The sequence below is a fragment of the Ctenopharyngodon idella genome, chromosome 1 (assembly GCF_019924925.1).
Source record: "Ctenopharyngodon idella isolate HZGC_01 chromosome 1, HZGC01, whole genome shotgun sequence".
Classification (NCBI taxonomy): domain Eukaryota; kingdom Metazoa; phylum Chordata; class Actinopteri; order Cypriniformes; family Xenocyprididae; genus Ctenopharyngodon; species Ctenopharyngodon idella.
The window spans coordinates 1,682,461-1,699,807 of record NC_067220.1 but is presented as its reverse complement, the minus strand read 5'-3'; the positions used below and the strand labels follow the sequence as shown (position 1 = coordinate 1,699,807).

Sequence of the window (17,347 nt, the reverse complement as noted above, 5' to 3'; positions counted from 1 at the left end):
TGCTTGTACAAGACAAAGCTGTTTGAGTTTTCCAGTAAACCATGGTTTATCATTAGAGAATGATAAGAATGTCCTGGTAGGAACGCACATATCCTCACAGAAACTGACGTATGATGTTACAGTATCTGTGAGCTTATCCAGATCCGTGGCAGTGTTGGTGGTAACGCATTACAAGTAATGCGAGTTACGCAATCAGATTACTTTTTTCAAGTAACTAGAAAATTAACGCATTACTTTTAAATATACAACAAAATCTGAGTTACTTTTTTCAAATAAGTAACGCAAGTTACTTTGTTTTGCCATTTATTGACTGACACCTCCCAATGTTGAGAGAAATCGTAAGTACAGAGGCGCTGTTTAAACATGATGGAATAAATGTGAGCATGCATTTACTCATCTCACTTGCACAAAAACAGATTCAGTATTCTTCAGAATAACTCAGAATATTCACAAACCTGCAATAATTAAATATGCTAAATTACACAAATATACTTTATGTATTTAACCTCACTTTATTAACCAATGTCTTTGCTGGTGACATTTGATGATCAAATTCAACCAATAAGCTAAATTTAGTTTAGTTAAACATCACATTTATGTTTCTATTTTTTATTATTATTGCTGAAGTAAGAGTGTTGACCTTTCTTCTTCTGTATCCTATTCTTCTGCAATCCAGTAATGCAAAAATAACGTAACACATTACTTTCCGTAAAAAGTAACTAATGCAATTGGTTACTTTTTTAGGGAGTAACGCAATACTGTAACGTATTACTTTTAAAAGTAACTTTCCCCAGCACTGATCGGTGGCAGCAGTTTCAAAAACACTCCAAAAGCAGGCTTGTAAATCCCACTCTGCTTTATTAGTTCGTCTTTTAACAGTCCCTATTGCAGGTTTAGCTAATTCAGCTTCTGCCTGTAGGCTGGTATAAGATGAACTAAATCAGAGAGTCCCAAAGCTGCCCGCGGGACAGAGAGATATGCATTCTTGATTATGGTGTAACAGTGGTCCAGTATATGACCACTGGAAAATCTAACTAATAATAATAACAAAATGTTTAATTTAATTTCCCAAGCTCAAGGACGCTTAGTTAGACTTACTTTTAAAAAAAGGTGCAAGGTATTGTCACAAATTTAGAGGAATTATATCAACCCAATAAAAAGTTTCACAATGACATAAGTGCTACCAATAACATTGTAAATTATCATTATTTGACATGAAATAGTTGTGTTATTCATATATATATATATATATATATATATATATATATATATATATATGTTTACTTCCCTTATTTTGAAATCAAAAAATCAAATGACTGTAATTTCTTGTTGCATCACTGCATCAATAGAAATAGAATTACATTAATATAAGTGAAGTCGCAAGTGCCCAACCAAAGGGAACACTAATCGCCATAATGGTGATTAAAAATAAAACATTTTAGGAAAATCATCATCAATTTATGAAGTCAGCTTATGTGATGTTCTCTCACATTTTTCAGTTGTATTGACAATTAAACATTTAAGATGACTTTGGTAAATAAGTGAATGCAAACAGAGAAAGATAACTGCATAAATGGAGGAAATGAGGGAAAAGTCTATTAAGAAATTCCCCACCTGAAAAACTTTTTTTGCTTGACCAAATGGTACTCAAACCTTTCAATTAATCATAACTTGGCATAGTAAAAAAAAGGCATAGTATGTGAATAGTACAGATTACTAGAGTTTTGCAATTAAGTTAAGACATTAAGTAAAGTTAACTAAAAAGTGTCAGTTAAAATTTTACAGTGTAAGTAAAAAGTAATACATTTCATAGCAAGCAAAACACTTGTCATATCAAAATTTGATTGGAAGAAAAAGTGGTTGAGGACTAATCTCAGCCTTAGACGTCACGCCCACAGACCGTTGGATGAACGTCTGATGCAAATGGCACAGAAAATAGGAAACACTTAAAGGAATAGTTCACTTCAGAATTAAAATTTCCTGATAATTTACTCACCCCCATGTCATCCAAGATGTTCATGTCTTTCTTTCTTCTGTCAAAAAGAAATTAAAGTTTTTGAGGAAAACATTCCAGGATTTTTTTCCATATAGTGGACTTCAATGGCTACCAATGGGTTGAAGGTCCAAATTGCCGTTTCAGTGCAGCTTCAAAGAGCTCTACACGATCCCAGACGAGGAATAAGGGTCTTATCTATCGAAACGATAAGTCATTTTCTAAAAAAAAAAATATAATATTTATATACTTTTTAACCACAAATGCTCGTTTTGCACTAGCTCTCTTCTTTTTCTTCTTCTTCTTGTAGAATTCCAGCAGTGTAATGCTAAGTGTATTACTGCCCTCCACAGGTCAAAGTTTGAACTAATTCTTATATACAGTGGGTACGGAAAGTATTCAGACCCCCTTACATTTTTCACTCTTTGTTATATTGCAGCCATTTGCTAAAATCGTTTAAGTTCTTTTTTTTTCCCTCATTAACGTACACACAGCACCCCATATTGACAGAAAAACACAGAACAATTTAAGGGGGTCTGAATACTTTCCGTACCCACTGTACTTGCACTAGCATGTAGTATATACGAATATAGTTGGATGACCTGCAAAGTTTCATCATTCAGGGTAATGTTTTTGTTATTCAGTGGTTTCTCTTGAACTTGTGACATACCGTAGTGAGAAGGAACTCTCTGTTCAGACATACTGGTAAGCTATTATTCTGACAATCGCAGTCCTGAATACCTTTCTCTTTTCCTTGCTCTTTTCCTTCTCACAACCTGTTTCATCACACAAGGTTATGTACAGCGTGTAAGGAACATGAGCACAGATGGCACAAAATATAGCCCTCACAACAAGCTGTACAACAACAAAAGGTGAGAAAGTGCGTTGCTTCATTGCAGTTATTTTTTTTTTTTTAAGTAATTTTTAAATTCTTAGGTGTTGCAGCCCATTTCTTTGCTGATGAATAACTGACCTCAGACTGTCACGACTGACCAATCAGAATCAAGCATTTCATAGAGCTGTGTAATAATATCAGTTCAGATGATATTCATCAACACAACAGGTATGCGTTTTGTTGTAAAGTCAGTTTGGCTCACTATGTGTTAAACACTATTATCTTATAACAAAATTATTAAAACTATAATTCTTAGTTGGTACATTGACATTTTACGGTACTGTTTATATTTTTTGTTTATATATTTTTGTATTTATATTTTTCCTGTGTTTTATAAAAACATTTGGTCAGCAGCGAGGGTAGTGAACATGTAATTGGTATGCTACACAAAATCTTTTGAGCAACAGGTTTTGTTAGATATTTTACCTCTTTCCCTTTTTTGCAGTGATATCAGATTCAGTCTGATATATTTAAAATGAGACTCGTCCCATATGTGAAATCTTCTACAAACACAGATGCAGGAAGCAAGGGACAAAGGCATGGTAACAAATTTGTAAAGCTTTATTGATTAATTTGAACTTTTTATCAAAGTTATCTGAAAAAGAAAAGCAAATATTCTTATAACAAGCTATCTGATGAAAGAAGTAGTGCACAATGACACTATTTTGGATGGAAAAAACTTCTTAGCAGTTAAACGGTTAATAAAGTAATATGACATTAGCAAAGTATATGAGAAAATGTCATTAAATGAGATTAAAAAAGTAAAATAAATGTATATACTGTGACTGATAATTGCATGCAATATACTGCCTGTATATATTTAGATTGTGTTTTTGCACATAAGGCCTCTTTATCTTGATTTAAGGCAAGACACAATCAGTAACCAGATTTGTCGTTCACTGGTCCTGAGATTTTGGTTTGTTTTGCTTTTCATTACAGTTTATCTATTTATTTTGTAGATTTCATTTACAATAAAAATCTCAAAATCATATCTCAAAATAAGTTTTGAACCAGACTTCATCCAATGTTCAGATTTCTGGTCTGGAAATATATTCTAATTTAGACAATGCCTTGCTATTAACCTGTGGTGTCTTGCCTTAAATTTATTTTAAACCACACATCCTCAGAGTCCAGGGAACAGGTAGAATTTCTTTGGAAGGGATGTCCTGTCAATACACGGCATTAGTTTACTCTCTGATTGTCTGAATCGTGGGTCTGTCGCCATGCATGAGGTGACCTATAATAAAAAGATCATATTTGAATGTGACAAGAAGAAAACCACTGTATTCATTTTAGCTGAGCAAAAAAAGAAGAAGAAATTATTTTGACTTTTAGCTGAAATAAAGCAAACCAAATTAAACTGGATTTTTAACATTTACCCTCCTGAACAACTCCATAATGTCATCAATATGAGCCAGTTTACAGAACACCTCCAGTATGTAACAGATAAAATAACTTCCCTCCAAAATATTCCTGTATGCAACGATATCTGTGGAGAGGACATCAGTAGGTTGAAGTAGTTCGCAAAGCAACCCAAACCAAACCTTAAAACTTTGCTCATTATTGAAGAAACACTGTCCAACATGTACAGACTGTTTTATCACACATCTGAAGGGTTTCATTGTAAAAATAAAATATAATAATAAAAAAGGAAAACAGTTGTTTTATTTTTACCAGTTGTTTGAATCTGAAGAAAATGAACAGAAGTGTGAGCTACAAATCAATCTTACTTCAACAATCAGTGTTTTCTGAGCACTTACCAGGGAGGCAGGACTTAAAACAGACAAAGTCTTTCTCAATGTGCACAATGGCATCTGACTGTATTTCCACACCTCCTAAGTTACCTGGACAGAGAAACGGTTAACAATGTTGATTACAATATTACAGTAAATCCAGGAAAAAAGATAAATACAGAGTACAAAGAGAAAGAGGAGTTGGGTTTTATCAGTCATGTCGCACCTCCTCTGCAGGCTTGGATCAGAATAACCTTTGGTTTATCAATCAGAGCAGGACAATTCACTGAATTCAGATGGGTGAAGATGTCGTCAACAAAGAAGTAATCTTTGGGGTTTCGCTGGCGATGATAGTTGACACCTAAAATGGCATCTTTATTTTGGATTATGTCCCCATGAGACATCAGAACCACAAAGGTGCTGTCCGAGTCTCTATGGCCGGGAGATGCAGCAAAGTTCCTGACTGCAGCATCTATTTGCTGTAAATAAAATTGAAATTAAATAATAATAATAATAATAATAATAATAATAATAATGCAGACATGCATTGTATAATTAAACTATTCAGTCAAGACAAACTTGATGTTGGCTTGAGAAAGCCTGACCAGAAAGTTTGAAAACGTTTTAAAAGCTTGAAGTTTGAAGGTTTTCAGTTTGAATTTTAAAGTAATTTCAGCTTAAAATTTGAAGGCAACATGTCGTACAGACTGACAGACAGACAGACAGACAGACAGATCTATATAGATTGTTTGAACAGTTCTACTTAACCCGCTCAAAGTGGGGATTTAAACCAGCATATCCAGCATGGGAGGCGGGCTGACAAGGATGCCAAAGACCACAGCCTCTAGCATCAGTCCTTAGAGCACCTCTTGAGATCAGGGGAGTGAGGTTTACACACACACTAGCTTGCCTCCGTTACACATTCAATTCAATTTTGTCTTTCTCAAGCCAACATAACTAGAATATTTGTTCACATTTCTATATCCACACTAGAAGTCCACTAGCTTTATACGCACCCATCCAGAGAGATTTCTGTATTTCTCAACTCTGTAACCCAAAGCTGTCAGCAGCCACTCCATGTTCGCCTCATCTTTCTCTGCTCCGTACCTGTTGTCCTCTTCATTGCTGAATTGTATGTTGGTGATCAGTAGTGCTAAACGTTTCCTCTGAGACTTGTCCTTTGGTATATAAATCTATTTTAAAAAAATAAATAAAATAAAAAAAAAACAGAATTATGCAGAATTAAAGCACAAGCAACAGATCCCAACCCAGCAGTCTTTTTTGTTGGTATACTGAGACTAAAATAAAATAGCATAAAGCAATAGGTATATAAATGAACAAAAACGTTGATACGTATGTATGTATGTATGTATGTATATTAAAAAACGTATGTTTGATACCAGTATGGGATCATGATCCTTTAGAAATCATTCTTTTATGCTGATTTGCTGCTCAAGAAACATTTCTGATTATTTTCAGTATTGAAAACAGTAGTGATGCTTCAGATTTTTGTGGAAACTGAGATACATTTTAGAATGAAGAAATTTCAAAAGAACAGCATTTGTTTAAACTAGAAATATATTTTAATATTATAAATGTCTTTATTGTCACTTTTGATCAATTTTATGCATGCTTGATGTATAAAAGTATCAAAAATACTGATATTTACAGATAATAGTCTTTTGATTCCCATTTTCTTTTGTTTAGAATATAAATTAATTAATTAATTGATTTTTAATCAGAATTATGCATCTTAGAAGGCTTGGGAAAAAACTGATCCACATAAAATATCATTCATGCCAGAAATGCTGTAATGCTAGAAATGTTTACATTAAAAAAATATTGATATAAATGTGTCTCAGGGGCGTCAAACCTGCTTCTGGAGGGCCACCGTCCGGCAGCGTTCAGCTCCAGCACTTGCTGCTTCAGCTGTTGGATGGGGTTAAACTCTGCAGGATGGCGGCCCAACAAAATCAGGACTGACTCCTGAATATATTGTTGAAAAAGAGATACTTGCGTCATTTCTCTTTTCTGTAAGAAGTCTGTTCTTAAACTCTTGGCTAGATGGAGTAATGCAGTGTGGTCTCTTCCAATCGGACTGGATGGGCTGCTCCTCCACAGACACTGGAGCATTTCTGGTCTCCTGCTGTACAGGCGGCTGAGCTGAAAACACTCATCATTCAGTGCATTTCAAAATATATCCAAAGCCCATAGAACAAAGAACATTCTGCTGTGTGAAACACAGTCTGCAACTCCATTCATTTACAAATTAAAATCTACAATCTTTACACTCTGAAAATATAATAATAATAATAAACTAAATGTGATTCATATTTGCCATTCATACGTAAATGAAATTGGTAAGATTTATGTAATAGTTCTCAGAACAATTCCCAGGTTAATGAACACTGCTTAGTGTTCATGTGTGTGCGCACTACTGAGTTAAAGTACCATTGAAGCAGTGTCGGAGTTAATGAGATAATTAAGTGATGATTGAACATTAATGATGAACACCTGCTGTTAACAAGCAGAATCACTGAAGGAAAGAGAAACACAAGAACTACAACTGACTTCAGTCACAGCCTTCGATGAAATCAACTGAAGATAAAAGAAGACATTAAACCTCTCAAGATCTGATTAAACAACTCTACAAAATCTACAAAACATTACCAGCTTCACTCATTTGAATGTAATTCAGTTATGTTAAACTTAAATTTACACCAAAATATTTTTTAAGGCTATTAAAAGTGTAAAGTATGTGAGTTGCAGTACAACTGTTTATGAGATGTCATTTTAAGTCTAAGGTTATTGGTCACAGTGTACAGATAATATTTTTTTGTAATATAGGCCTAATATAAATAAATATGAACTATATTTTATTATTTATTTATTTATTTATTTATTTATTTTTTAATGATGAATACGATATACTTCAGAGTGCTGCACTAATACAAAATCTTAAACTAGTTAAATTGTCATTCTTTACCTTCCTGAAGTTTCAACTCAAGGGTCTTTGCAAGATGATTGTGGTTGATGTTGTGCAGCGCTTTTACTGCAATATTCCCAGCCTCACCACTGTACTTATCTACTATGCAATCCACAACATCTGACCGATCAGCTTTCTGAAGCTTTGCTCGAGGAATAGGGCCCATGTCTGTTGCCAGACCGTTCCACAGTTGCCAGTTGAATTTTTTGAAGTCTTCATCCACAAGTTCCTCAAGTGCATCAATCATCAGTTTTTTAATAACATCCATTTTGTGTCACTAGGAGAAAAAGACAAAGAAAAAAAGTCTTGTTTGAATAAAAAAAAAAACTAAAAAGAACGTCCCCAGACTGTTCTGATTTATTTCCCAAAAAACACCCAAATAGAAACTTTAGGGGAAAGTTGTGTTTGCAGGTTATTTGCAATGTTTTCCGGTGCAGTGAAAGTGGGAGAGCATAAATGCAGTAAATATTTTAAATCTTTTTTCATGCTTAAAATCAGTGTGTGTGACCACACCATCACTTCTGTACATCAAAGGTCAAAGTTGTCACAATATAGTGCCTGAATCCACTGGGATTGACTGACCAGAGTTACTGTCATGCATCAACACCAATCTTAAAGGGACCGTCGCCTATATTTGTCATTAATGTTAAAAAAACAACAAAATATGTTAAATAAATGTATACATGGTAAATAAACCTACTGTATCTGAAAAACAAGTTAATATAAATTGTATCTCTATAGTATTTGTTGTATTGTTTGTAATTTTTTTGTAAATTTCTTTTTATATAACAACAATTATATATATTGGTAATTATGCCCTGTGAAGGTTATTAGACACTGTGAAATTTGTGTTTTTTAAGTTTGTGACAAGCACATAAAAATAATTACTTTTTTCTTTAGAGTAATAATAAAGAAGCTGTCCTACATTCATTAGTCTCACTGTGTTGTGCTTGGAAAACTGCAACATCACCAAAAAAAAAAAAAAAAAAGAGAGAGAGAGAGACATTAATAAATGTATAGGCATCGGTATCGGCGAGTACTAGAAAAAAAAGTATTGGTACTCGTACTCGGTCCTTAAAAAATGGTATCGGTGCATCCCTAATATTTATATATATATATATATATATATACACACACACACATTACATACATGTACATCCTTCCGTGATTTACATACTTTGCTACATTGGTGCCAAAACCCGAAAGGAAGAAGGAACACGCTGTCAAAGAGCCCTCGCTGCTGTGGGGAATCCGCGGTGCCATCGAGCATGGCTGAGCAGAGTTTGCTGCCATGGACGCTTAAGGCGGTGGGCTGGAGTGAGTTGCCTAGGGGACAGACAAACTCGTTGTCATCTGCTATCTGTGAGGGAGCGGAGGAGTTGCCGCCATTTGCTGAGGGACTCCAGGGGTCAGAGCGTAGTCTCGAGGGTACCAAGTATCCCGGTACGAGGCTGGTGTCGTGATTGATAATGAGCGCCACCTGCACACCACACCGGTCTCGTATCTCACGGAGGAGCTCGGAAGCATAAAAAGAGGAGTGATGACAGTGAAAGACGAGAGAGGACTAGGCTTGGACTTTGTTATGTTTATGTGTGTGCGGCAGTCATTCGTGAGAGACTGCCGCTTTTACTTTCGTTTTGTGTTATGTGTTATGATTTATTAAAGTGTTGAAACGTTCGCCGGTACCTGCCTCCTTCTTCCCTGATCAACGAACTTTGCTACAGGAATGTCCCTCTAATGTCATATCGGGAACGTTATTATATGACCAACAGAGGACCATGTGGGAATGTTCTGTTAACTTCCCCTTATGTGACCATAAAATAACCAAAATGGAACGTCCCCCTTAAGTCATTTAAGGAACCTTGAACTGCAGCACTTTCATTACCAAAAGAGGACGTTTTAGGAAGGTCCCGAATGTTTTGTAAAGGTTTGGAATTATCGTCACTTTTAGAGAACTTTTAGGGAATGTTGTGCAAGGTCACGAGAACATCGTCTCCTACGTGGGGCCGTTACATGTATTCCGTTACTCCTTAACCCGACCCTACCAATAGAATATTACGAATGGAGAGTACAACATCCTTGGTTACCTTATAACATTAGAAGATCGAACTGACAGTGTTGTAAGTTGGTATATGGTAATGAAATTAGGGGCATGCGATGTCGTATTTACATTGTCAATTCATGAAATAACCAAAAAGTAATACATTGCGTAACTGTTACGTTGTGTGTTATGCTTATATTCGATGGAAAACATTTGAAGACAAACATTTTCGTGATGAGTGGTTGCAAGGAGACATGATCTTGTATGAATCCTCACTGTCTTCAGTAAAGGAGACTTCATTAATGTGTGACTGTGGTGACTGAACTTTGGTCATATCATTCAGTCAGTAGGCCTATTTGTTTCAGTTTTTTGACTTTAGCCAGTGTTTTTTTTTTTCTTTTCAGTTTTTCTCAGGCACAGAATGCACTCTTTTTTATTAATGCAGAAAAATCAGAGTTGTTTATAATTCACTTTTTTTGTGTGTTTACGCAAAATTTAACAACACACCCATATATACCAAATATAATAATAATAATATTAGAGCATAGGCCAACATTAGTAATAATTGCAATAATGCCATATTATAAAATGTGAACACGGGGTTACAAAGAACGTATGAGTGCATTAAGTGTCCAACATTCCACACTTCAGGTGTGTCCCAATTTGCATACTTATACACTGTTCTATGATGTTTTGAATTCACAAGTTCGCCTGCCCATTGAACCAGAGGCTCGGCTCGATGTCATATTATTACAGTAAAATGTGAATGCCTGGTTACCAAGAAGAAAAAGCAGAGAAAGTATGTTAGCTAACATTTAGTTCAAACATCAGATTTCATAAACAGTGCATTTGGGGTAGATTGCTGCCAGAAAAGACATGACCTGACAAGTATGAATGTCTCCAGAGATTCCGTGGTAACTAATTTATGATTTTAAAGTATTTGTGTGTCATGAATGAGGACACACACACACACTGTCTCTCTCTCTCTCTCTCTCTCTCTCTCTCTCTCTCTCTCTCTCTCTCTCTCATACACACACACACACACACACAACCCCCACACACTCTCACTCACACACACACACACACACACACACTCTCTTTCTCACACGCACACACAGGTTTGTTTTGCTATCTTAGTGAGGACTCTCCATAGGCGTAATGGTTTTTATACTGTACAAACTGTACATTCTCTCCCCCTATACTACCCCGACCCCTAAACCTACCCATCACAGAAAACTGTCTGCATTTTTACATTTTTAATAAAAATGTTTAGTATGTTTTTAAAGCTATTTTAAATATGATTATACAAATTTGTGTCCTCATAAATCACAAAAACGTGCGCGAGCGCACACACACACACAGGAAAGGTTTGTTTATATAAAGCTGCATATTTCCTTGGGACCTTTTGAGTCACAAATAAAAAACCTGAGTTAGCCACTTTACAGCTTTTTAAAAATGCTTACACAGGTTTTGAAACTATGGCTCCATTGCTCAAAATTCTACACACAAAACCACAAAACACACACACAATGTGCAAAATGTCATACATATCTTGCAAAAGCAAACACTTCATTCAAAACTATTTTAACTCTTCTAAAAAAGGTATTTTGTGTAGTAACTTCTGCACACAAACATAAAATGATTAGCCACATACACGCCAAACTACACCTAGATGTGAAACATGTAAAACACTACTGCCTTGTGTCTTTTGCTTGTTCAGTGTGCAGTGGACTGTACAGGAGTTTGTCATAGCACTCACATGTACATTTGCACAACAGTATGTAAAGACAACTGATGAAATTTACACAGTTGGAACTGAATCAACACTGAACTGAATTTAGCTGTATAATGACACTATTGGCTTGTTAGAACTGCTTTACAGCAGAATTTGAATATTGTGAAGCTGCTGTGAAGCAATCTATATTGTATAAAGCGCTTTAGAAATAAAGTTGACTTTCTGACTTGGCTTGTATGCATATTCAGTGTATATAGTCTAGTCTGTTAGTCAGTCTATTTTACACCTCTGATTTTTAATGATTATCATTTTGCTCTGAAGTGAAAAATGTGTGTGCCACATTAAGTTAATGTGAGTTAATGTGTGTGCCATAGGCTACATGATCAGAAGTCTCCATGCGTGCGCAGAAACAGGCTACATGCACAAAATATTGAAACATTCAGTCTTTTGAATATTAAAGAGGACGAATGTTTAAAATACCAAGAGTGCCATAAATAGGATTTACAGTTAGAAGTAAGACTAATTGTTCAGACTTGCAATATACTTTAAATAGGCTACAGGACTATTATTAGGCTTTCAGTACAAACCATGTCATCTTATTACAGTCTCCCAATGACCCATTGTAAGTAATAAAAAAAATCTATAAACTAATTACAGACATTGAAAAAAAATGTTAAAGTGAATTACTCTACTCACGTCTCTGGTTGAACAGAATTTCGTGTAGAGTCTGTCTGCACTTCCTTGTACGTTGTGTCGGGGTTTTACTCTGTCTAAAGGTGAAATAGCCTATCTAATTTGTTTGTTCATTTCTGTCTCGCCCACATTTGAGCAAGCAAGCCTTTCCAAGGATCCACCTTTTTCCTATGCCTCATAACACTTTGCATGAGTTATGGTAGTAAGTTCTGTAACAAACTGTAAACAATCAGCAACTGCGAATGATCTTGCTTTACGTAAGCAATAAAAGCAATAAGCAACAATTTGAGATTTTTCTCCTCACATTTTATCGAAGATCAAATGGAAATGTGGTCACAAATTATTTAAAAGACCATATCCTTGTGTTTATCAGGTTATGGCATTTTTTAAAAGGCACCTATTACGCAAAATTCACTTTTACATGGTGTTTGGACATAAATGTGTGTTGGCAGTGTATGAACACAACCACCCTATAATGATAAAAGTCCACCCACTCCTTTTTTTGAATTTTTTTAAAATTCCCATAAATCATAAGCAGTGTCTCAGAACAAGCCGTTTGCAGATTCTGGGCAAACTGATGTCGCTTTGTACAGGCCCCACCCACGACTACTGACAGACTCTGCCCTAGTAGCATAGACCCTGCCCTGAGCGAGCTGTACACAGTCCGCTATTTTCTCCAGGCTGGAACAGCTGTAGCGACAAGAATGTCTGGTAAGTGATTCAGGTGTTTTGTTGTTGGATGTAAGGGAGAACATAACAGTCTTCATATACTCCTGACATCAGAGCCGCTGAAGACGCAGTGGATTAGTTTTATTTTTAAAGGTAATGGGCCCCAAAATATACCTAAATTCGTTTATGTCTGCGCAAATCATTTTACACCACACTGCTTTGTGAACGAATGTCAATACAAAGGGACATTACAAAACAGGTTTTGCTAAAAAGATGTTACTCAAGGATGGATCACTACCAACTGTTCGTGATCCAGCTTACAGTCTCCAGAGCGATACTGGTTATGTCAGTAATGAAAGGGAGAGCACGCACTTAATTATAGTTCATTGGAGTTGATTTACGGATATAAAGTTTTCCAGTTTATTAAACACCCCCAGAAAAGGTATAAGGTCTGTATACATTTGTTTACTGTTAGATGTAAGGAGTGTTTCTGTGTAATTCGCTGTGTATGTTGATGATAATGCAAGGGAGAGAGAGTTTATGGATAAGACTTTAATGCACACTTCTTGTACTGTTTTATTCAGCTCTTACAGTGATTTTCTGGAGTGAAAACAGACACTTCATATTTTGTGTGAAGCACAATAAACTAATAAAGTTTTGTCCATCATTCGGAAGGGGTCTGCTACAACATGCTTGTACTAACAATTAATAAAAAGCAAGATGGCATCATAAGTTATAACCATAATTAAACTAAACTGTACCTGTTCTATCTCCATGCAGCATAAATCCTCTGGCTCATGCCCCCTTTTACAAGATGTAAAATAAGTCTCTGATGTCCCCAGAGTGTGTATGTGAAGTTTTAGCTCAAAATACCCCACAGATCTTTTTTTTTTAATAGCATTTAAAAATTTTCACTTTTTGGAGGTGAGCAAAAACAGTGTTTCAGTGTGTGCCCTTTAAATGCAAATGAGCTGCTGCGCTCGGCCTAAGAGGACGGAGCTTCAAGAGCTGATTCTCCATTGTCAGGATTCGGTCAGGACACGCTATAATTATAACTTATATTGTCTCTTGTTTTTATCCACTATATTAGTACAAGCTGGTTTACCGATGAGCTTTATAAAGTTTATTGTACTTCACACAAAATATGAAGCGTCTGTTTTCACTCTAGAAAATCTCCATAAGAGCTTAATAAAACACAGTGCAAGTGTGCATTAAAATATTATCCATAAACTCTCTCTCTCTCCCTTGCATTATCATCAACATACACAGCCAAGTACACAGAAACACTCGTTACAACTAACAGTAAACAAATATATAAAGACCTTATGCCTTTTTGGGTGGTGCTTAATAAACTGGTAAACTTTATATCTGTAAATAAACTCCGATGAACTGTAATAAAGTGCTCTCACCTTCATTACTGCCGTATCCAGTATCACTTTGGAGACTGTAAGATGGATCACAAACAGTTTACTGATCTATTCTTGAGTAACACATTTTTAGCACAAAATCTGTTTTGTATTGTCCCTTTGTATTGACATTCGTTCACAAAGCAGTCCGGTGTGAAATGATTTACACAGACATAAACAAATTTCGGTAGAGTTGAGGGAGCACTTTCTTTGAAAACAAAATTAATCCACCTCGTCTTTAGTGGCTCAGATTTCGGGAGTAAATGGAGAGAGCTATGTGGATTAATCCATCCAGCTACAGCACACCTAAAACGCTTGGGAGACATTCTCGTTAGTGCAGCAATAGCGGACTGTGTACAACTCGCTGTGAGCGAGTTGTACACAGTCAGGGCGGTTGTATGTTAAAACGGCAGTTTTTTAAGCCTGTGGCTAATGTGACACTGCCAGGAACCTGCAAATGGCTTGTTCTGAGACACTGCTTATGATTTATGGGGATTAAAAAAAAGGAGTGGTTGGATTTTTATCATTATAGGGTGGTTGTGTACACACACTGCCAACACACATTTATGGTCAAACACCATGTAAAAGTGAATTTTGCATAATAGGTCCCCTTTAAGGTGGGCTGTGCAATAACTAGCAAAGCCGATGACCTTGTAACTATATTGGGCTGGGTTACCTTGGCAGCTGAGGGGTTCAGCTACTGAAGCAGTAATGTGTACAGCAGGTAATACAGGGGAAGGCATTACTGATGTTAACATGGCAAGGGGTAGAATGACTGAAGTAAGCGAATCACTGAAGTAAAGAGAAACAACAAGAAGAGAAAAAAAGAGAGAGACAACTGACCATTAAACATTATTACACTTATTATTAACCAGTTTGACTTAATTTCTGTCATACATCAACAAAAGTTCTTATTGAGAATTAAAAGATGTTTAGATGTTAATGTTTTAATGAAACTTTTGTTTGAAGTCACCATGATGGTGAAAAGCATTTTCTTTAGTTGGGCTCTTGACCCTTTACTTTTTAATATTAGTTTTTCTCTGGCTGCTCCAACTTTGTGTTTGTAAAGCACCTTTGTTATGGCCAGAGAAACTATGAGCTGGGCTGTGTTTCCCAAAAGCATTGTAAGCATAAGTTCATGATCAGTTTAGGCTTACAATGCTTTGGGAAATGCAGGCCAGGTCACAATGGTTGCATTTTGATGATTACGTTAACATTGTGTAATGGTCTGATTCACTGGTCACATCCAGAGTTATTAACTGGTTATATAGATGTTTTATTACTATTTCATTACAGTAAATCTGTGATGTTACAGCTTGAGATCCAGCAGTGCTTTTATAATCTGAAGTAATTAAAAAAAAAAAAAAAACACACACACACAGACATCAAGAATCAGCATATGATCCTCAACAATGGTGACAATCAAACAAAATGCTTCATGTTGCGGTACATGATGGGAGCCAATCAAAACTCATCTGTTACTCCCATCATGCATTGCTGCATGAATAAATTATGCAGCTGAATTGTCCTGTAATTTTCATTGATTGTTCCTATTTGCTTTTATTTTGCTGTTCTTTTGTTGTGACTTTGTTGTGATTTTAATAGCTTGTTTTGTGATGTTTATCATTATTTTGTTTATTGTCACCATTCTTGAGAATCATATGCCAGTGGTTCCCAAACCTGTCCTGGAAGACACCCAGCCCTGCACATTTTATATGTCTCTCTCATCTATCACACCTGATTCAACTCACTGGCATATGCTGATTCTTGACGTCTCTGTGTGTCTTTTATTTATTTATTTATTTATTTTTTTAAATTATTCAAGTCAAGCTGTAAAATCACAGGGCTACAATCACCAATACTAAAGTTACACATCAAGCATATAGTCAGAGATTTAGACTCTGAATGACTTCAGTGAATCAGGTCATTACTGGATGATAACGTCATAATCAGTCTGTGGCACTGCTCAGGTGTTATAAGAGCCCAGGTTGCTCTGATAGTGGCCTTCAGCTCTTCTGCATTTTTGGGTCTGGCATATCACATCTTCCTCTTCACAATACCCCATAGATTTTCTATGGGGTTAAGGTCAGGTGAGTTTGCTGGCCAATTAAGAACAGGGATACCATGGTCCTTAAACCAGGCACTGGTAGCTTTGGCACTGTGTGCAGATGCCAAGTCCTGTTGGAAAATGAAATCTGCATCTCCATAAAGTTGGTCAGCAGCAGGAAGCATGAAGTGCTCTAAAACTTCCTGGTATACGGCTGCGTTGACCTTGGACCTCAGAAAACACAGTGGACCAACACCAGCAGATGACATGGCACCCCAAACCATCACTGACTGTGGAAACTTTACACTGGACCTCAAGCAACATGGATTGTGTGCCTCTCCTCTCTTCCTCCAGACTCTAGGACCCTGATTTCCAAAGGTAATGCAAAATTTACTTTCATCAGAGAACATAACTTTGGACCACTCAGCAGCAGTCCAGTCCTTTTTGTCTTTAGTCTGATGCTGTCTGTTGTTCAAGAGTGGCTTGACACAAGGAAAACGACAGCTGAAACCCATGTCTTGCATACGTCTGTGCGTAGTGGTTCTTGAAGCACTGACTCCAGCTGCAGTCCACTCTTTGTGAATCTCCCCCACATTTTTGAATGGGTTTTGTTTCACAATCCTCTCCAGGGTGCGGTTATCTCTATTGTACACTTTTTTCTACCACATCTTTTTCTTCCCTTCGCCTCTCTATTAATGTGCTTGGACACAGAGCTCTGTGAACAGCCAGCCTCTTTTGCAATGACCTTTTGTGTCTTGCCCTCCTTGTGTCTTTTGGACAACTGTCAAGTCAGCAGTCTTCCCCATGATTGTGTAGCCTACAGAACTAGACTGAGAGACCATTTAAAGGCCGTTGCAGGTGTTTTGAGTTAATTAGCTGATTAGAGTGTGGCACCAGGTGTCTTCAATATTGAACCTTTTTACAATATTCTAATTTTCTGAGATACTGAATTTGGGATTTTCCTTAGTTGTCAGTTATAATCATCAAAATTAAAAGAAATAAACATTTGAAATATATCATGTCTGTGTGTAATGAATGAATATAATATACAAGTTTAACTTTTTGAATGGAATTAGTGAAATAAATCAACTTTTTGATGATATTCTAATTATATGACCAGCACCTGTATATATTAGTAATGATTTTCTT

General features: G+C 36.2%; 2 protein-coding genes across 2 annotated transcripts in view; one reads left to right on the top strand and one right to left on the bottom strand.

Moving 5' to 3' along the window:
- The window catches only part of LOC127508390 (caspase b-like), a 183,592-nt gene that overhangs the window by 128,516 nt on the left and 37,729 nt on the right, over positions 1-17,347 (top strand). The gene's annotated exons all lie outside the window — the stretch shown is intronic.
- On the bottom strand, positions 3,429-7,304 carry LOC127511353 (caspase b-like). The gene is made up of 7 exons (XM_051892137.1): positions 7,292-7,304; positions 6,639-6,793; positions 5,638-5,814; positions 4,848-5,100; positions 4,649-4,732; positions 4,268-4,377; positions 3,429-4,125 (listed from the first exon to the last, which is right to left on the bottom strand). Exons 1-7 carry the CDS (start codon positions 7,302-7,304, stop codon positions 4,012-4,014), a joined length of 906 nt encoding a protein of 301 aa, XP_051748097.1. The 3' UTR covers positions 3,429-4,011.

Bases quoted from the DNA above. Each gene is read 5' to 3' on its own strand.
- LOC127511353 (XM_051892137.1), bottom strand. The intron at 4,733-4,847 runs GTGCGACATGAC...TTCTCTGTCCAG, and splicing joins GATCCAAGCCTGCAGAGGAG to GTAACTTAGGAGGTGTGGAA. The intron at 4,126-4,267 runs GTAAATGTTAAA...TTTTTATTATAG, and splicing joins TTATGGAGTTGTTCAGGAGG to GTCACCTCATGCATGGCGAC.